The sequence below is a fragment of the Toxorhynchites rutilus genome, chromosome 3 (assembly GCF_029784135.1).
Source record: "Toxorhynchites rutilus septentrionalis strain SRP chromosome 3, ASM2978413v1, whole genome shotgun sequence".
Classification (NCBI taxonomy): domain Eukaryota; kingdom Metazoa; phylum Arthropoda; class Insecta; order Diptera; family Culicidae; genus Toxorhynchites; species Toxorhynchites rutilus.
The window spans coordinates 152,557,957-152,579,314 of NC_073746.1; the positions used below are offsets into that span (position 1 = coordinate 152,557,957).

General features: G+C 40.0%; 2 protein-coding genes across 3 annotated transcripts in view; one reads left to right on the forward strand and one right to left on the reverse strand.

The window, feature by feature from the left end:
- The first annotated feature begins 203 nt into the window (after positions 1-203).
- On the forward strand, positions 204-17,994 carry LOC129777104 (myosin-2 heavy chain, non muscle-like). Its single transcript, XM_055783177.1, has 2 exons — positions 204-961; positions 17,120-17,994. The coding sequence occupies exons 1-2, from the start codon at positions 204-206 to the stop codon at positions 17,979-17,981; spliced, it is 1,620 nt and encodes a 539-aa protein (XP_055639152.1). The 3' UTR covers positions 17,982-17,994.
- A 70-nt stretch (positions 17,995-18,064) lies between these two features.
- The window catches only part of LOC129777106 (uncharacterized), a 52,531-nt gene continuing 49,237 nt past the window's right edge, over positions 18,065-21,358 (reverse strand). For both annotated transcript variants that reach the window (XM_055783179.1, XM_055783180.1), the window contains exon 3: positions 18,065-18,223. In XM_055783179.1, the coding sequence (XP_055639154.1) occupies positions 18,085-18,223 (139 nt within the window). In that variant the 3' untranslated portion in view covers positions 18,065-18,084. The remainder of the gene's footprint in view (positions 18,224-21,358) is intronic.

The window sequence follows — 21,358 nt, forward strand, 5'->3', positions numbered from 1 at the left end:
CATTTTTCAGGTAGGTAGGTATTCACGTAGGAGAAGAAAATAAAACAATATATTTAAAATATATTATATATTTAGTCTATCCCCTTTGTATAGTCCTACGTCACTCCGGTTATGTCCCCGACATTACCCACCCGTCTTTGATTAAACGTAATCAACTCTAATCGAAGCAAACTATTTCGTTGGAATTAAATTCAGTCTTCATTATGTCATCGCATCACACAAGTCTGTTGAAGTTAATTGATTTAGCTATTGGCTTCCCAAGCCCACTTTCTGTGAACTTGCACCTTCTCCATAAAATTCTTTATATCCTTGCTGTGCGAAATAAATCGCCTGAAGGTGACGAGATTGAGATTAGCCATTTGAGTGAAAATGTAGCTCAAGCACTGATGGCAAGCGGCGAAAGAAGCGGTAGCCAGACACGTCTAATGGTGCAACGAATCCGAAACAGATCCAGCGAGGAACAGAGACTCAAGATCACAGGTTCACGAATTGTCGTTCCCTGGGAGGAACAACAGTTGGCAGGGAATGGATCTCTAAAAATCGAATCCCGTTTGAGCGCCATGTCCTCCGTCGTTTCTAACCTAGAGGAACGAATGCAGGAGATTTCCCAAAAACCAAACGATGTACTGGAAGCTGAAATACAAGAACTGGGCAAGCGTATTGAAAATCTGGAAACTCTTATCGAACAACAAACTGCTAAGATTTCAATTAAGGACGATGCACAACTCGAACCGGGAGATGAGAAAAATGAACTAACGAACCGATGTGGTATAGAGCAAATGAGCAACGCTATCGCAGCATTACAAGATCAAATAAATGAGCTCCATGCTATGGTCGAACAGAACATAATCATCACACCTACGGCGGAAGGTGAGTTGCTTGACATGCAGGATGAGCAAGCCTCAAACGGTGTGTCTGAAGTAGTCGATCCTGTTGAAGACGCAAGTGAAGCCAAAATGAGGTTAGTTTTTATTTGATTTATTTTAAATCCCGGAATATCGGTCATAAAAATGATTTGTGCATGGCACACTTTGAATGAGGTCGTAGTTTGTTGGATCATAGGAATTTGGATGTGCGACTATTTCGAATTCCTCGGCGTAAATTATAACGTTATTACTATTGTTCCCCAACTGTTACTACACAGTCAACAGGCGGCCGCAGAGCCTGCCCTGGAAGAAGCGACGATCTCGGAAGTGAGGAATCTAAAATAAAAACATTCCGTTCACATCACATGAAATCGGGGTTTTCAAAAAAATGTGTTTTATGCCAAATACCTTCAAATTGCATGAAACATTGATATCTGCTGTTAAGGGGCGAAGACGAAATTATTGCGACACCGGAAATGTCATGCCAATTTTCTTATAATGTTTAGAATCAAACCAAAATTTTAGGGTAGTTTTATACATATATTTACTTCAGAAATCAAAAGAAAAGTTAATTGATGGAGTCTTGAGTTTAAAATTGAACGCATTTTCGCTTGATGCTCTCCATAAAAGTCTTTACAGTGTCATCCGGTACCAGTTTCTCAGTTTTTTTTTCCATTTTCTTAACATGTCCTTCGTCGTCTTTCGCTTCTCGAGGCACTCAGATTTGTAGATCTCGCCATTTACTGTGCCCTTTGTCACGAAAGGCTCACTCCTCAGTCCACAAGAGCAGATGGCCTGCCAAACGAGATATTTGGAGGCGAACTTCGACAATTTCTTCTTCTTAAATTTGTCGTCCACATCGAACTTGCTCTTGCCGGTGAAAAACTCCAACCCCCGAATTTGCTTAAAACCGGATTTTATATACGTTTCGTCGCCCATCACACAGCAGCCATATTTTGTCAGCATCTTCTCGTAGAGCTTCCGTGTCCGAGTTTTAGCCGTCGATTGTTGCCGCTCATCGCGGTTTGGGAAGTTCTGTACCTTGTATGTATGTAGTCCAGCTATCTTCTTCACATTCTGGACGTAGGTCTGCGACATGCCGATCTTTTTAGCCAAATCACGGCTAGAGACGTTGGGATTTGCTTTAATCATTCGCTTCACCTTTCCCTTCGTCTTTTTGTTCTCCGGTCCCGGTTTTCTTCCACCTCCTTTGCCGTGGTCCAACGTCAACCGTTCCGGGAACCGCTTCAACACTCTGGAGACGGTTGAATGGTGAATGTCCAATATTTTTCCCAACTGCCGGTGCGACAGGTCAGGAAATTCCAGGTGTTTTGAAAGAATTTGTTCTCTCGACTCGTGTTGGTTCACCTCCATTTTCGTTGAGTCGAAAAACACGACTTCGAGTTTGACAGCATGTAGACAATACACATCAATGAGAAAGTGTGCACAATTTGGTTGATTTTTAACCAATGATAAAAAAGTTATTCCCTGTTGAATGTGTCGCAATAATTTCGTGTTCGCCCTTTATCTCGAAAGACATTTTTTTGTCAAAAATTGACTCTCTGGGACTTCCCAGCAAACATTAAATCGTATATCTTTTGCACATGGTACGTCGCATATAAATTCGTATCAAATTACTATCGCATAAAATATCAATCAAAGGATGCATCATGTGTATTTGAAATCGTATAAAATGTGAAAACTCGATTTTCTATATATCTATATCGTATACCGGTATAATAATGATTCTAATATTGAAATGTGCGATATTATTTACGTACATTATATTCATTTTTTATAACATTGTCAGGTCAAATTTCAGTGTAAGAAGTATCGTTTCTCGGTATATACGACTTTATATATGCTTATATTCAGCCATACCATGCCAAACCGGGGTTCTCAGATTTTCACCAAAAGTGGTAATGTTGTTCTTTATCGTAATACATAAGACCCGTATTTTCTTATTTTTTTCATTGGGGCGCCCATTTTCAATTTAGGGTGGTCCGAAAAATCAATTGTTTCCATTTTTTTCCCAAAAATGTTTTGTGATAAAGAACAAAATTACCGTAGCTTCAATGTGTTACTTTTTGGGAAAGGTTAATGAATAAATTCGACTAGCGAATGAAGCCAACCTTTCTCATGATGTTTCCCTTCGTATTGTTGATTAAAGCTTGGTTCATTTAGAATCCGGAATCACAAAAAAGTTGTATTTCGGCATTGGTATAATTATATCTATTATTATAATAAACAGGCGTCCGGCGGTCAACGATTCGATAACACTGAAGAAATTCGTGACACAGTTACATCGTACTTCAAAAATTTGGACGCTATGCACTTCGCGCTCGGAACAGAAAAACTCGTGCCACGCTATGAAAAATGCCTCGAACGTTACGGCGATTATGTAGGAAAATAGAAAATGAAACGTAGATTACGAAAGTCACCTTGTTTTTCGTCCTAACTTTATTTTTCCGCGATTTCTGAGGCACTGAATTTTATTTTTTGAAAGACCTTCGCATTTTTTTGTACGTGATCTATATCCGTGGTATATAATTTTATTTTAGGCATATAAACCTGATGCAGATTAAGACGCATCAATCCTGTTAAATCCATTGCTCCGTTCTTGAATTATATCGTGAGGATAACAAAAGTGTTAAGGGGGGACCCTAGTCTGGAAAATCGAAAAAATCGATTTGGCTGATTTTTTTTGTATCAGCATGTAAAAATGAATTATCTAAGGTGTTACATAGCCATTTTTTGATATCTAATTTTTTCTATTTTTTCAAATCTCTCGCTATTTAGAAATTTTTCATAAAAAATATCTTATTTTTAACAAAAATGGCCGCCGTTTTGGACATTTTTCGAATTTTCAAAAACCCCTATGTAACGCTTTAGGTATTGTCCTACAGTCTCAAAATGTTCATTGGAATTTGTTCTACGACACCCCGTTGCTTCAGGACCGATACCACCGGCAAGGTACTGATTTTCAGACAACATCTACGCATCCAGCTGTCAACAGCGTCATAGTCATTATTTGCACACTCAAAAAACGGAAAATACATCTTCAAAAATACCTTTCACAATAACCAAAATACACGAACACCTCCCTTTATTCGTAACATCCGAAAAAAAATTCACGAAAATTCATTATTTTCTGGTTTTCCAGACAGGGGTCCCCACTTAAGATTTTTTTTTGCTGAAGCCCAATTTATAGAAGAGTTCATGAATATTTCCATTGCACTTTTTTTGTTTTTGCAACAGTTTCTCCGATAAGCAGTGAACTTTTTTCTTCATCTGTCTCTCAGCATACAATATAGATGTCAGTTGTTCCAGATGATGCATTTCAAACCCATCTCCTCTATAAGATAACACAAGGTATACGATTCGCTATAGACACGTAGGCAGGCAGTGAATTCTTCGAATTTGCGCCATTGAGAAAGAAATACTTAACGAAACCATTTTCTATGCAAATACCAATGATCAACATGAATGAATTCGTCTGTCTGGAGGTAGAAGATTTGTTTTTCACACTACGATTGTTTCTCTATTCGCAATTTGTCTAGTTCTATGAATATCGGCTGAGTTGTACACACTAATATGTTTTCGCTTGCGCTATTGAGTTTCTGTTATGTGCATACTGTGCGATCGAATGGCATTAGGTTATCTTTCGAAGATGATACACACTATAAATATTAACAGGAAAATCTAATGCACTTCATTTCAATTCCGAACGATTCCATTAATGGATTTTTAGTGTGAGTTTGTTCATTGGTTCAATCACAGAGAGCCGGGACAGAATAGTATTGGGTGTATTGAAGTGAGAAAATTCATTCTAGTTAAAAACCGCCATTTCATTCAAACTTCGTTCTAGGATGAACCATTAAATCAACGAATGTATCAGATAAAGTAATACTCGCATTACTTTCATCGAATAAAAACCGCTGGTATTCCTGAAGTGTTCAATTGCCTGTAGGCTCAATCAACTCAGCGACGTTATTTGTGCATCTCTCTCGAAGTGATACACGTTGGCGTTCTTTATTTGTTTGCTTCAATTCAACATGCAATTTATAGCATGCTGGTGGGATGATAAACATAAAAATAATATACACTCGATTTGTTTTGAAAGGAAAATGCCACTAGCAGGAGCTGAAATCATCATTGATTCATTAAGGTGCTTTATAATAGTTCGAATAATAGTACACCCATACCTCGCTATACGGCCGCTCTTTATACGGCATTTCGCTATAACGGCCCTCTTCAATTAGGGCACGTTTCCGATTTACGGCCTAAATGTTTCGCTATAACGGCATGCTATCATGGGTTTACATGATTCGAAATCGGGGTTTACGAAAAAAAAGATGCCAAATGTTTTCAAATTGCAGGAAAAAAATTTTGCACCAACCTTTGAGAGGAGCAAGATTAAAAAACCACATAATTAAATTCAAAATATTTTAGGTTTTCACTGCTTTTGTGTTTCCTGAGATGTCTAGCTTAACTTGCTTAACCTAACTTCAATGTCTATATAAAGGGTGTGTCACATCAAATTGCATCACGGAAAAAACGCTGTAGAAATTTAATTTTTAGGAATTATATCTTCAGCTTTCGCTTATAATCAGATAAGAGTGTATAGATCACGTTGGCCATGCTTCACTGTCAATTTTTCGTAAATTTGGAAAAATGTCGTCGAACGAAAAAGAGCGTCGTGAATTAATCCTGCGCACTCATTTCGAGAATCCGGAGTTGTCACATCGGGACATCGGTAAGATGCTGGGAATCGTCCAATCCACGGTCAGCAGAGTACTAAAACGATACTTCGAGAACCTAACCATCGACCGGAAGGTGAAGAACGGCAAAAATGGATGCTCCGTCAGTGAAAAAGATTACAAGTTTAGACGTGATCCGAGAAGTTCGGTCCGGGATGTCGCCAATAAGTTGAATTTGTCAAGTTCATTCGTCCAGCGAACCAAGCAGCGGGAGGGCCTGCGTACATACAAGGTTCAGAAGGCTCCTCACCGCGACGAATGGCAAAACATGGTGGGGAAGACGCGAGCCCGGAAGCTGTACACCGAAATGCTGACGAAGCCGCATTGCCTGGTAATGGACGACGAAACCTACGTCAAAGCGGACTTTCGTCAGCTGCCGGGTCTGTTGTTCTTCTCCGCAAAAGACAAATTCAGCGTTCCGGAGGAGATTCGCAAGCAGAAACTATCCAAGTTTGCCAAAAAGTACATGGTGTGGCAAGCGATCTGCTCTTGCGGAAAGCGGAGCGCCCCCTTCGTGATGACCGGCACGGTAAACGGGCAGGTTTACCTTAAGGAGTGCCTACAGAAGCGCTTACTACCACTATTGAAGCAGCACGAGGGCCCGACCATCTTCTGGCCGGATCTCGCTTCGTGCCACTATTCAAATGACGTGTTGGAGTGGTACGAAGCCAACGGGGTCACCTTCGTGCCAAAGGAAATGAACCCGCCCAACGCGCCGGAGCTTCACCCAATAGAGAAATATTGGGCGATTATGAAGCAGGCCCTCCGGAAAAACCCAAAAGTTGTCAAATCGGAGGCGGACTTCAAGAGAAAATGAATTTCTGTTCAAAAAAAACTACAACCTGACGTTGTACAGAACCTTATGGACGGGGTAAAGAGGAAGGTGCGAGCATACGGGCTTGGGCTCGAAGTATGAATAAAAAGAAAATGCCAAAAGTTGTTTAATAGTTTTTATTTTACTGTCTAAAATTTTCAAAAGGATCGGTCTACTGGGCGAATTTCTACAGCGTTTTTTCCGTGATGCAATTTGATGTGACACACCCTTTACCATTGAATGGATAATTAAATACTTGTTTGAATAGCCGTGGGTAGACCTAGGTTTTATTTTGTAATTTATGAGAAACAAGCATTAAATGCTTGTATGCAGGTATTTTGAAGAGTTGACACGTCACAAAAATAGAACATTTTAAAGTTTATCAGATGAACTAAAGTTCAAACATTTTGATTTTTGGGAACAACCCACAAAATTTGGTTAAGATCGGTCCACAAATAGAGGAGTATTAACTATCTCAAGAAGTTGTTGTCACATCACGAAAAGTATACGATCCATTCCAGCGTGACATTGAGAATCACTACGAACACTTTGTTTACGTTTTAATGTATAAATCACATAATTTTTCCAGAACAATCATCAGTTAGATAATATTTCATAGTTAGATTGGCTTTTTGTCAGTCGAATACATTTCTGAAGTCACAACACCTGACTTATTGCTCTTTCCAGCTTTTGAACATTCATATTGTATTTTCAGTTCCATTTCCAAACATACAAGTGAACTTTCTTCTATGTTTTGTCAACAATAGATGAGCGTAGATTTCAGAATTTCAAGAATATAGAATATAAACTTGTTTCGACTTCCGGTTTGCTGATAACAGTATTGATTGGCAAAAAATATGGAAAACCCATACGATTCGGGCATTGGTTGCAGGCGTCTAACCAGCGGAAGTCGAATATCGTATTCCGATGTCAAAATCGAGGATGGTTACTTCTGGTGCGTGAAAAACGGATCTTAAAGACCGGAAATGGCATGAAATTCCACAATACATGAATGGTAGCGTTGGCATATATCCATGGGTACGCGATGGATAATGAAAAAAGAGAATAATGTTTGATAGTGAGCAGATAGGATTTGAACGAGAGGGAGATAATATTTGAGTGGTAAGAACTTAGCCTTATAGCGACGCGTGTTTCTTTTTGTTCTTGTAGAAGGTGGAAATCTTGCCTAGACACCCAGTCGCCATGTTGACTGGGTAGTGTGAGATTCCTACTCACCAAAAACCACCTCCTTCTTCGAGAGCTGAGGTGGATTGAGCCGCCTTTCCACAAGCATACTTTACATGGCCGTTGAAGTTGAGTCGGTCGTCAATAATAACTTCTAGATACTTGAGCTCTCGTTGCTTATTAGCACCGTTTCGGTTTTGTGGTGAGCAATATGGAGTTTTTTCAGAGTCATCCAGTTCTCAATGATTCCAAACCCCTCAGTAGCTAGCATTTCGACTACCTCGCATGTTTAACCAGTCACAGTTAGCACAATATCATCAGCGAAGCCAGTGATTTCAACTCCCCTTGGAAGCCCTAGTGTCAACACTTCATTATACATCTTGTTCCATAATATAGGGTCAAGGATGCCTTGCGGGACGCCTCCTGTGATTTTGGTCGTCATCTGCCCAATAGCTGTGTCGTACATCAGTATTCGGTTCTGGAAATAACTCTCCATGATTTTACACAGATAGACGGGAGTACCCATACTGTGCAATGCTTCGGCTATAGTTTTCCAGCTGGCCCAACTAAATGCATTTTTAACGTCTATCGTGATGATGGCGCAATATCGATTTCCTCTTCTTTTCTGTTTAAAAGCTTTTTCTGCTATGTCGATCGCTGAGATAATCGCGTCCAGGGTCGATCTGCCTCTCCGAAATCCGAATTGCCTCTTCGACGGTCCTCGTTCACTCTATGTGGTTTTTGACAGTCTGTTGATGATGATTTTTTCCAGCAACTTTCCAAGTGTGTCCAGCAGGCATATTGGTCTATATGACGAAGACTCTCCTGGCGGCTTACCTGGTTTTGGGAGCAGTACCAGTTTTTGCCTCTTCCATTGGTCTGGGAAATATCCTTTACTCAGGCACTTTTGCAGTGCCATCCTAAACGTGTCTGGACACTTCTGTATTGCCACTTTCAGAGCCACATAGGGAATTCCATCTGAGCCCGGCGCTTTATTTTTCTTCAGCCCCTTTGCTACCGTCATTAATTCCTCATTGGATACCAGCATTCCATCATCCCCATCTATCTGGCTACAGTAAGGTGTAGCTGGCCAGATTGTTGGTTCATGTTCTGGAAAATGTCCACTAACGATACTTTTCAGTTTCTCTGGGCACCTTTTGTGTGGCGTCGCTGGTACTCTGAATTTCGCCATCGTGACCCATTACCCCAGGGGTTCTCAAACTGTTCTGGACAATATACCCCTTTCCCAGAATGAAGTTGTAAGGGGGGTCCTGTGCGAGTCTTTTAAAATCGCCGACTTTTGCGTCAGAGGACAAATGTCCTCTGTCGGGATTCGGATTGATTGTTGCCCGGACCAGCGCGTACCGTAGGCCTCGCTACAGTATCCTCCTTCAAATTGCGGCTTGCCACACTTCCCAATTTGCTGACGAGAATTTCGAAAAGTTTCTCTGACGTTTTGAGGAACCCAATATTTCTTTCTAACCGAAACTAAATAAGAAAATGTTACTAATTTTAAAATAAATTGCTAATATTTTAATAAAAAATTAACCAAATCTTTTTCCAGAAATTTTCCGAATCTTTGTTTCTTATTTTCGTCAAAACACCTAACTCCTTTTCCCAACAATTCCAAATTGCTTGTGACGTCACTCTTTACTTTACGTGTTTTCCTAACTCTATGATTCTCCTACTAACACAATATTTTGTCCCTACTAATTGGTGTCGTTTTACGCGTAACTGTGGTGGTGGTCCGTTATATAGCGTTCTGTTTCAGGGTACTCACTCTAATTGATGTTTTAATACCGGGATGAGCTCACCCGTGCAGCAACGGTGGGGTTTTCAAATGGTGGAGCAGCGTCATGATTTATTCCGCTCCGACACCAAAACTCTCACCGACGTGAGTTCCGGTAAATCTCGCTGGCGTTGGTGGACTTTCCCGTCCTGAGCTTACCGTGTTGGAGTAGGGTCGCGTGTAGCGTGCGACTCACACGGGGCCGAGCTTTCCTTTCGTTGACCAACGCGCTCCAGAATGGTCTATAGTGGTACGCAACCACGAGGCGATAAACCACTCCGGGGGATTTACCGTAGCACCACGATCTCACAGCGATGGCTGATCGCCGGAACGCAAGCGCAGTCCCGACTAGAACTCGGGCACGTAAATGTAACCTGTACACGGAGCCACCAAGGCTGTATAAATTGCCTTTCATTATTATAAAATCATCAAACCAATGTTGCTTTAATAAAAATTTACCTCCGTTTTACTGGGTGCAAAGCACACTGCTGCACTAACATTTAATTATACTAATTGATTGTACTCAATTGTACAATTGTCCTAAACAAAATTTCACAATGAACAAAAGCGTCTTTATAGTAAACAATAAACTCACTTCTACTTGATTTGAATAATCGCGCAACTCACGATATATTTTTATCCAAATCACTTCGAAAATATCTGGAAATAATACTACTCAAAATAATGTCACTCGTTTTCACCAAAATTGAACTTCTTCGCTCGGCGGCTCAGAATGGAAAGGTCGATTCCTCTGTTCTTTCCGATTGCGAAACCTTTCGAATCTTCTAGTAATTTTTTTTTATATTTCTGCCTCTACTTCCGGATCTTTAGCCATTCTCTAATCTAGAATTTTCGTCGAGGACTACTAAGTTCTTGATCGATTATTCTGAGCGTCTGATTCTATTCGTGGTCTGATATCCAACATTAGGCGTAACTCAATTTAAAATTTTCATGAAACGACCTACTCGTTTCAAAGTGATACCATAGATCCCTATAGCTATTATTTTCATTATTTTCTCATTGAAATTCAACAAAATAAATGTATACATTAACTTCGGTTAATTACAAGTGTAATTAATAATTGTTAATACACATTACTTACAAATAAAGTGGGTAACTAATTTTTAAACTCCAACTCTAAAATCGCAAAGTAAAAATGAAAATATGTTCTCGGAAGACGTAATCCTACATCAAAAACTATAGGTAGGTTATACCAAAAATACAATCACAAGGTTGACGTAGGACTAACGTTGGCTTAGTAGTCATTTGAGTGTATTTGAGTGTAATTATTGATTAAACCTGTGATTGAATGAAACAATATCCGGATTCAAACACGAACAAATCCCAATTCAGGTCAATTCATGCATATTTTCTTCGCATTTTCGCATTTCATGCATTTACTTTCTTCGTTGCAAGTCGTATGGCATGTCGCCTGGTTCATTTAATTTTTTCTCGTGGACTTCCAAAATATGTGAACGCCAGAATGGTTAAATGATCAATGTATTTTACATTTCCCACTGAATTTATTGCATCTTCCAAGTGTGCATACTTCTCGAACCGCAAACTTGCTTGATTTATTGAGCTTCAGGCACTCAGTTTTAATTTTGACATGTAAGTTGAACGCATATTGTTCAATCGACATTATAGACTTTATCGTAGCAAATTGTTAACAACATTTTGCCAAACGGTATACGTAGAAGTTCAATAAGCTGAAGACATCAAGGGATATCTTCGAATAACCGAGCCAAAGTATTGTGCTCATACCGCTTTTGAAGTCTACACATATTCCCGAGTTCAAAGATGCATGCGGGTACAAAAGTACCCGCATCTTGCTTCTATTTCGCAATGCCTTTTTCTCCAGGCTCATTGGTTTTGAAATCTGTGTTGGGGAAACACGTTCCGATCTGCAGAACTGTTAAGAGCACAAAAGTACCCGCACCTTGCATCAAATTGATGTGGTGAATGAACCTGGTGACTTTCTACCAATCTATCTAAATCCGGTTCAATATTGGTGAGTTGTAGCATTAAATCTCCGCGTTCTAATGGTTTCTTTGTTCATCTTTAATATATAGAACATACCCTAACAACAGAGCTCCGATGCCAGGTAATGCAGACTCACCCAACTGAAGAGAGGATCTGTTGGTCTGTAATAACACCCCGTCATTTCGTCTCTGAGCGATGTCATTGCTCAAAACCATTTTTAGTAGAAAGTACATGGTCTGTTCAAAAAGTATCGCGACTTTCGAATTTACGCGGGTTACGTATATTCGATTCTAGATTCTTATGGTATTATGCTGGTACTCATGTCTCTCACTTATGCTGACAAGTACGGCTATTTTGAATGTTCAGTTAATTTTTGACAACTGTTTTTCTTACACGTGTTTTGTTTTTGATTTTTGCCTATTGCAAAAATGGATCAAAGAATCTGTATCAAATTTTGTCTGAAAAACAAAATAAAATGCGGGAACACTTTCCGAATGTTGATTGTGACATCTGGTGAACCTACCTTGGAGCGAAACAACATTTATCGGAGTTCGAAACAATGTTCTCGGAGGGTCGAAAAGATGTAAACGACGCAAAGCATGCCGGAAGCCCGAACGTAACCCGCGTAAATTCGAAAGTCGCGATACTTTTTGAACCGCCCTCATACGTACCAAAACGTTAGAAGTACCAAAGATTTTGTAGCTCATTTTACTACGCATTTTTGTGAGTGTAAGTACTAGATGTTTTAGATATTCTTACGAGTCTACTCATTGATAAACTTGGATATATTGTATAGAAATGTAGAAATGTATTGTATAGAAAATTTGCATAAAAACGAGCTTAAAGTTTAGTGATGTAAGGGATTTTCATTTATTATTCAAAATAATTTGTTAGACGCTAATCTTGGCGATGTAAGGCTTCAAGTAAGCTAAAGCCCCTTGCGTTGGTTAGTTTATTCCCCCAATCAACTGCCCAGGAATTGAAGTCGCCACCGATAACCATAGGGCTTCGTGCTGTGAGTTCGTCCGTTAATGTATCGAACTTCCTCAAATTGTCCGATTGTCCATCTTGGAGGAGCATAGCAGCTGCACATGAAGATATCGTTTATGCGGGCTATTACGAACCCTTCCTTGCCACTGGATACCACTTCTTGTATAGGAAAATTTCCCGTAACTGTTATAGCAGCCATCTCAGCTTTGTCAGCTACCCAATTTCCATTGTTGGGGGGAACTCGATATGACTCCGAGATAAAAGCGCCTTGTTTTATGGAATGGTTCCAATTTAGAAAACTTAGTACTCGTGGTTTTGAAAAAAACCATTTCGAACGCCCTCGATGCCGCCTTGTTCTTGATTTGCCACCAAAGCAGTTTGTATAAAGAACAAACTTTTTTCTTCTGCTACCTGATGCCGTTTTGCGATTGCGTTTGCCACTTGCCACTCGCTGCAACTGCCTGTTGTCTTGATGTCCGCCGAACCGAATGTGTTCTGTTCCGAATGCAGGTTTTCTTATCGTCGCGAGCAGCTTTGCCAGCTAACTCGATCACTCCGGCGGCCGAAACTATATAACGCCGGCTAGGTGGACTGGTGCACTGGTACTAACGCGCTCGGCCTAGCTACCCTTGCGGGGAACTCCAGATCAACACGGTTCGAGTGGGATTTTGCCTTTCCCTTCACTTTTCCTCCTTTACCATGTCCAGGCATGGCTGCTTGGGTTGGTTTGTTGATGTGTTGTGATGCGAACCGATGTGGTGTACAGTTTGGATGAGAATGATCGTTAGGGTAGCGGAGCGGGGATTTTTAAGCTGACTGGCTGGCTCGTGAATTACGCATGTGTGAGACTGCGACCAATGTTTCCCTCATTTTTTTCTTTTTCCTTTCCAATCGTGCTTCATTCTATTTCGCTGCTGCTATGGTTGCCCGTTTTGGTCGGTACGATTTGAGGAGCACAAAATGGATCAATCAAAAATGGGCACATAGTGTATTTGGACAATGCTTGATATTTCACAATTATTCAATTATTTATCTCAAGAAAAATTAAATGTTATTCGTTATGATAGATGCGTAGATATATTTACTATCAATTGATGCAAAAACCTTTGCGATCTATTGAGAAATGCTCGAGTTATAAGCGTTCCAAATCTTGCATTTTTTCCTACTTGTTCAGTGCCTAGATTTCCATTTCACCCCCTATATCTTCCGGTTAGACGTAGTCCTACGTCAATAGCAACGTCGCACTTAGTTTCTGCTACAGATTGCTCTAGTAGCTGTTGAGCTGTTTCACAGTGGTTGAGATTAATCTGGGTTACCTCCATCCCGTTTTCGATGCCAGTGCCGCCTTGAAGACTGGACAATTTCAGCCTTCCGTAACGTGGTCATTTTCGTTCTCGGTAGAGCAGAGCATGCATCTTGGTGGTTTATTGCACTTTCTGGCTAAGTGTCCGTTTTCACCACATCTTAGGCAGAACACCGATCCATCTACACTCTGGCAATACTTGGCTTTGTGGCCGAAGTCCATGCATCTAAAGCACCTCACAACTTGGTGGGTGGGCCTCAGGGTACACACAGTTCATCCTACTTTAACCTTTCTCACCATCAGCAGCTAGGTGGCGATGTTTCTTGGTAGCCGTATTGTTTCTCGCTGCGTGTTACCATACGCCTTCCTCATCCGTATAGTCAATGAGGCCTCACCCTGCTTGAACTGTGTTTTCAGTGCTTCTTTCAGTTCATCTTCTGTTGTGATCTCATCCATATTTCTGCACTCGACCAGCGCTTCCTGTGACAAAGCCTTCACCTTTGCCGTCTCAGAGCGACGCGTGTGGAGTTAGATAAAGAAAGTACACATACAAATGCACTCGCAAACATCAACGGTCAACGATCAAAGTCAACATCAAAGTCAAAGTCAAAGTGCAACACTTCAACACGCAAACATAAACGTCTTTGCACGGGTATTCGCACATGCAAACGGATGCATACGAAAAGTTTATCGAAAGTTACTGATAGCAAGATCAAATGCGTTCCTCCCTGTAGTGAGCGCCACTCGATGAACCAGGCTTGTGCGAGCCATTGATGGTGAGCGCCAGCGTGAATGTGTTAAACAATCACGATGTAAAAACTGGGGGTTGGCTTAGGCTCGCTCCGACTTTCTTAAATAACGGCATGCCGTAACAGGTAGACTTAATTTATATAGCTTATTTTGATTTACTTATGGTAAGCAATTAAAATTGCCTTGTTTCGCAATGTTTCACTATCTAAAAGAACATTGAACTCATTATTAAGCGCTAGAATGAAGAGAGCCAGAAAAAAGTCACCATATTATCAAATTGTCAGCGTTATGACACCTTTCATTTCACACTACTGAAAATTTGGTAGGAAGCACCGTTTCCGAGATACAAAGAGGGGTAGGTTCAGGACCACCGATCGCGTTAGGATCACCTTCCCCTATAGGATGGACTCTTGGAAGAGAAGGGGAGATCTCAAAGGGAAGTGAGAAGTATTCAGAGTAATAAAAAAACATAAAAATAGTATATAGCATGCTACAATACAGTGGAATTCTTATTTAATACAACGTATTGATTGTCGCTTTGTCACGTCACAAAATGCATGCCGAATTTTGCAAAGTTCTTGCGGATTTTTTGACGTAGGACTACGTCTTTCATTAAGGGTGCCAAATCAGAAAAGAAAACAGGTTATGTTTTTATGAAATAAAGTTCACGATAATAACTAATCTTGCTGCGAACAGATTCTGACGATTTGCATACCAATCGAATCGAAAATTCTCTAAGATTTGCTTGATATGCTATGCGTTACAATCCCATAGTCTCCAAATAGTTTATATTGATGAAAATTGGAACCATTCCCATTTTCCCATACATTTGCTCTGTCCATTTGTGCGCTTCCCTAACAGAGCTGTCAATAATGGGCAACTTATGCAGCCGCGAGAATAGAAACAACGAAGGAAAATAACGCAAAGAGAATATTTGCGACGTAAACTCCACCTTGGCACACTAAGTACACTGTCGCTAGCGTATTAATATTGCATATCCTTTGACGGAAATTTTCACTTCTCGTTTGGTGTTCATCGAAGCAACATCGTTGCCGGCGAGAGTCGAGTGGGAATGAATTGTGTTTTTCATTCTGCTCGTTTTGTGTCATTTTCGTTCCCTCCTTGGACGCGAGCGAATATTTCACTTGCTGTGGATTGGCATTGCAATGGCGTGCATTGACATGAAGAAACGAATTGCAACTTATACATATGCGACATATGCAACTCCGTGTATTGTTCTCGCAAAGGCAAGAGAGAATCGCTGCTTCTAGAACTGCTTCTGCAAAATCAAAAGTGAATGATTTACCCTCTCAGGCTCTAATAATTCATAATTCATTCTATTTATGAATAATATCCGAAATGATAAACAAGCAAATTAAATGAAAAGAATGTGTAGTCCTACGTACTAAACGGTCGTGTCTTGGATACAACCCGCTACAATTTTTTTTTGAAAAACTGAATATACAGGAATCTAAGTTCATCTTCTGTACACAAATCATAGAACAAAGTTTATTTGTATGTTTTGAAACGGAGCTGAAAATATAACATTGATGTTCAAAAGTCGGAAACTGTAAAAAGACAGGTGTTGTCAGGGCACAAAAGTATTGGACTGGCAACAAGCGAATTTTACTGTTAAATATTCTCCAACAGAAGATTCTTATAAGAAATTTTCTCGATTTTACTTTGATATCGTTTACTGTTTGGAAATCATTTTTAGTGAGTCAAAACGTTGTCACGTCACGCTGGAATGGGTTTTATCTAAATAATTCATAAGCAGCTTCATTCATTCCACCTAAGCCCAGTGCATATCTGCAAATGAAAGTTTCGCAACCATATTCCAATTTGGATGCAGAGAGGACATGTGTGAACCTTTATTTGGAGTGTGCATCAGCGTGTATCCATATTAGGATTAGTTGGTCAACTGTGAAACGATTGCATGGAGAAAAAACAGATTACAATTCAACAGAGTAGTTTAAACTCCTAATTGCATGTTAGTGATGTTAGCATGCTAGTTGGATTCAAAAGATTACATTTCCAATAAAAAGTCAGGGGTGAGTTAGGATGAAGTCATACAAAACGAATAGAACGATAAAAGGCGTTTTCCATCATTAAGGATTCGGAGGGATTTTTGATTGTAATTAATGGAAAAACGTTCAGTAAATAGATCCACTTGGATGTTGTTACACTTGCTGTGTTTCACCGATGTTTATGTCTCTTCTCTGTTCATACATTATAAATTGCATAATTTAGCATCTTTAATCTTGATTTATCGCTAACTAAGCTAGACATGAATTTAATGAAGAGTTTGTAATTTTTCAATCGGCTCTTTTTTTGCGCTCGATTTAAATACTATCACTGTTTTTCACCATCGATAAGGTCGTTGCCTTGTTAAGCCATGTATACATGTGAGATATTAATTGATTTTGCATAAAATTTTCATAGCATAGTTAGGGCAATCTGGTTTAGGACAAATATATTCACCGTTTTGTTCGATTCTCTAAAGTTGTTGTACATATATTTCATTTTGTTTATTTCCAAATTACGAAACAAAATTCAAGAAAGACTAGCGAGGTATAAATAGGTAATTGACCGTAACTGTGGTTAACCGGATTCATAATGCAAATTCCACATGAGCATATGAAATTGTAAATGTGAATGACTATGTTATTTCAATTACAGGTCGTCCGAAGCGAAGAAAACTGGAAGGCCACCAATAAAGGCAACTACAAATCTAGCAGAAGTTCTTCGTGAAATTCAAAAGCAACAGACGCAGTTCGATGACTCGCTGAAAGCTTTCGCTAACCAGCTGGATATTTGTAGTGGGGAAAATCAGCCGAATTCCGCGCAATGTGAACAGACCGTTGTAGTTGATCAACTGACGGAACAATTGGGAAAAATCGAACATACTTTTGCCGCTAAAATTGAACAGCTGGAAAATTCTATTAATCGTTTATTCCAAGAAAAAGCGAACGATTTGGATATTGATTCCCGCGTTCGGCAGTCTATCCGGTTGTCGAACGCATCCTTAGCGGGTGTTCCGTCCAGTGGTCAGATACAACAGCTACAACAGCTTATCGACGAGAGAACGGAAGCGTTATCAGATCAATTGCGGGCCAATCAGGTCGAAGTGAATGGTCTCCGCGAAGGGATGGAGGCGAAAGCCAGTGTCGACTATTTGTTGTCAGTGACGAGTGCAATTAATGAACAGGTTAAACAGTTGCACCACGAGTGGCAGACAGCGCGCAGAATGGCTCGGGCGAATGAGGAACGGGCTGCAGGTACAAAGTGCAAGGCGGTACAGAATGTGCTTTGTATTTCATGCAATCGCGAAGTTGCGATGGAACGTTGCGATGAAGTGGTTCCCAAACCACTCGGATTAGGTGCCGGCCGTTTGTTGAAGCCTAGTCTGCATCGTCAGCTGCATGAGATACGAAAAAATTTGGATTATAATGTTGGGACTGGAAACATGGCCAGGAACATGGATACTTTCGAGAAAGTGTATCGCTCGCTGGTAGACAAAAAAATTAAACGCATGAAATGAGTGCTCTTTTTGAAACGGGAAGTATTTCGGATGTTTGGAAAAATTTAATTACAATAAATGAACGAATATATATTTTTATTGTTTGACATGACGAAAGGTTTTGCTATCCCCACACATTTGGTACGAAGAGTTTGCTTCTTCTTGTTGCCGTTCGATGAGTTGTCGTCGTACTCGGCTTCGAAGTCGTGGACTTAATGAACATCGGTTTATTCCAGTAATGGTTTTGCGTCATCGTATCTTGTCTGTGGAAAGAATAAAAAAACTATTTAAAACTGTATGATGGTGCATTTTATGGAATTAAAAAAAGTTGCCAATTTCGTAATAGTAGTAGAATAAAATATTAACTTTTGAAAAAAAAAACCAAGAAACTTACCGGTACTCCGGTAAGTTTCTTGGTTTTTTTTTCTAAAGTTAATATTTTATTCTGCAAAAATGGTTACAAATTTAATATTCACCCACGCCCACCGCTAGTCACAACTTATTCCCATCTTTCTGGCAATTCACGGATCCCTTTGCGGAAATAATCGGCCGGTTTGTCGGCTAACCACGAATCGATCCAATTTTTTAACTTCATCAAAATTGGAGAAGTTCTGGTCAACCAGGCCATGTTGCATCGATCGAAAAAAGTGGTAATCAGACGAAGCAATGTCTGGAGAATACGGCGGGTGGGATAGGACCTCGCATTTCAACGTTTCCAAGTATGTCTCGACCGGTTTCGCGACATGCGGGCAAGCATTGTCGTGCTGCAAAATAACTTTACCGTGTCTTTGCTCGTATTGTGGCCGTTTTCCTTCAGTGCACGGCTCAAACGCATCAATTCTCGTCGGTAGAGGTCTCCCGTAATGGTTTTAGCAGCTCATAGTACACCACACACAGCTGGCCCTACCAAATAGACAGCATAACCTTATGGCCGTGAATATTCCGCGCGGCCGTCGATGTTTATGCATAGCCGGCGTATCCATACGTTGCCCGGCGTTTATGATTGTCGTAATGGACCCACTTTTCATCGCCATTAACGATTCGATACAAAAAAAACCCTTTCTTTTATGCCGTTGGAGCAGTTGTTCGCACGTGAAAAACGGCGTTCGACGTCTCGTGGCTTCAATTCTTACGGCATCCAATGTCTTTCGGATCATTCCCATTGCTTTTAAAGGATCGGACATGGTTTGCTGAGCTACTCCAAGTATATCTGCAAGTTCTCGTTGCGTTTGTGACGGATCTTGATCGAGTTAAGCCTCCGATTCTTCAATTTTTTTTGGCGGTCCGAAACGGTTCGTCTTTCAAGTCAAAATAACCACTTTTAAACCGCGCAAACCACGTCTGACACGTTCGCTCAGTTGGAACATGGTCACCATAAACTTCCACCAAAATGAGACGACTTTCCGTAGTTTTTTTTCTTCATATTGAAGTAATGAAGTAACACTCCCCGCAAAAACACTCTCGTTGGTACGAAATTCGACATATTCGAAGTGACAAAAAACTATGTTGTTTCCGCTTCAATTTTTTGATATATACTGAAAAAGACGCGCAATGACAGTAGCGAATGTCTGAAAATTTGATTCATTGGAATAATAATCAAGTTACGCCTGTTCTAAAACCGACGAAACTTACCGGTACACCTAATAAGTCCGATAGGTTCCAATTGTTTTCGGAAAACTCCTGACGACACCTTTTTTGGAATTATATTTTTTGGTAATACCACCAACCGAGGCACTAAAGATTATCCTAATTTTAATCAACACAATATAGTATTCATATGTTTACTCTAACCCATCCGTCTACTGTAATCCATTGAGGACACTGCAGCCGGTAGATTTTGCCAAATTCAACGTTTTCGCCATTTGACTCCGCAGATTCCCCCTTTCATCTGTCTCGAATACTAGAAGCGTTGCAATTGAATGAGCAGTGCGTCCAAATTTCAAGTTGAGCCTTATACAGTGTAGGACAAAACATTAAGCCACTGGTAAAGCGAAAAAAGGGACAAAACTTTGAGAAAAAATAATCCAATCCAGTGCTTCAATCCATTTATAATAATTTATTTGCATAGTTCGAAGAAATTTAAAAACGGAAACGGAAACGGGAACAAATGCTACGACAATACCTAACGCTAAAATCTCAACGCTCAACGCAAAAACACAGGGTCGATTTAGAACCACCCTGACTTTTTTCAATCTACGGCATACCGTGTACTATAGGCAGGGCCCGAAATCTTCGAAGGTGAAAAGTGAAGATCGACTCTACTCTAGGTAGCTTCGTTTCGACTACTCCTGCAATCACCGTCAACAGGATCATGAGATGATGGTCCCACCTCATACCCCTACAAAGGTTTGAGCTGGACGATTTATCTTTAAGATAATTATGAATTTACAGATATACATGGAAACTAGTGTGCAAAACAAAACGGACTGGTTTTGTTGCAGACATAAATTTGCTATCAATAGAACAACGGGCAATAGGCGAAAACTGAAAAATTGAATGGTCAAGGCTTCTCAAGAAAATTTCCATCGCGGGAAGATCCTTGACTGATCGGGAATTGAACCCGATATCTTAAAGTTTCTACTAGAGACTCACTCTGAGATCTGCCACAGTACAGAAAAAAACCACGACATAACCATCTGCTAGTGCGATAGTTTACGAATATTATGTAGGGGCTATCCCGAGCTCGATTCCGGTTTCCACTGTAGATCCTAGAAAATTTCATTGTATATCGGTTTTCGTCAGTGTTCAGAATCTAGATTGTCTATGCCTACAGAAACGCGCGCGTGGCTCAGACGATTGTAGACTACTCTTGTATGTATTTTTTTAAACATAATTTAAACAACAATAATGTAGAAAAAATCCATCATCATCAGTACGAACATAGTAGCTAATGCATCTGAAAAGTACTAAACATATAAACACTTTTGCTTATTCATAACACAGATTTAACATATATGATACACAATTTTTTGAACTCGGCTATTGTTGCTGCTCGTTTAATATTTCTGGGCATCGAATTGAAGAAATTCACTCCTTTATATAGGGTAAATGATCTTGGTTTGTCCAGTCGAAAATATGATCATGGTTTGCCCACTTTTTTGAATGCTCTAATTCAGCGCTCCTGTGTCAAATGAGACCTTCGAATGTTTCGAAACATATAAATGAAATTGCCTTTTACATGATTTATAGTAGTTTGATAGTATATTTTTACGAAATCACATGTTTTAAAGGATTATAAAATACACCTTCTATTTGTGTCAATGCGCCCCTCATTCGAGCTAACATTTAATCGATCACCAGATGATTATTTGGCACGTATTCAGACCTTTTCTGGATTACAACACTTATAAATATTGTAAACATCATGCTTGCTCACCATTTGTATCGGATTTACATAG

What these genes read in the sequence shown, in the direction of transcription:
- LOC129777104 (XM_055783177.1), top strand. Translation starts at nt 204, where the DNA reads ATGTCATCGCATCACACAAGTCTGTTGAAGTTAATTGATTTAGCTATT. An exon ending in GCAAGTGAAGCCAAAATGAG is followed by an intron (nt 962 to 17,119) that starts GTTAGTTTTTAT and finishes TTTCAATTACAG; the next exon opens with GTCGTCCGAAGCGAAGAAAA.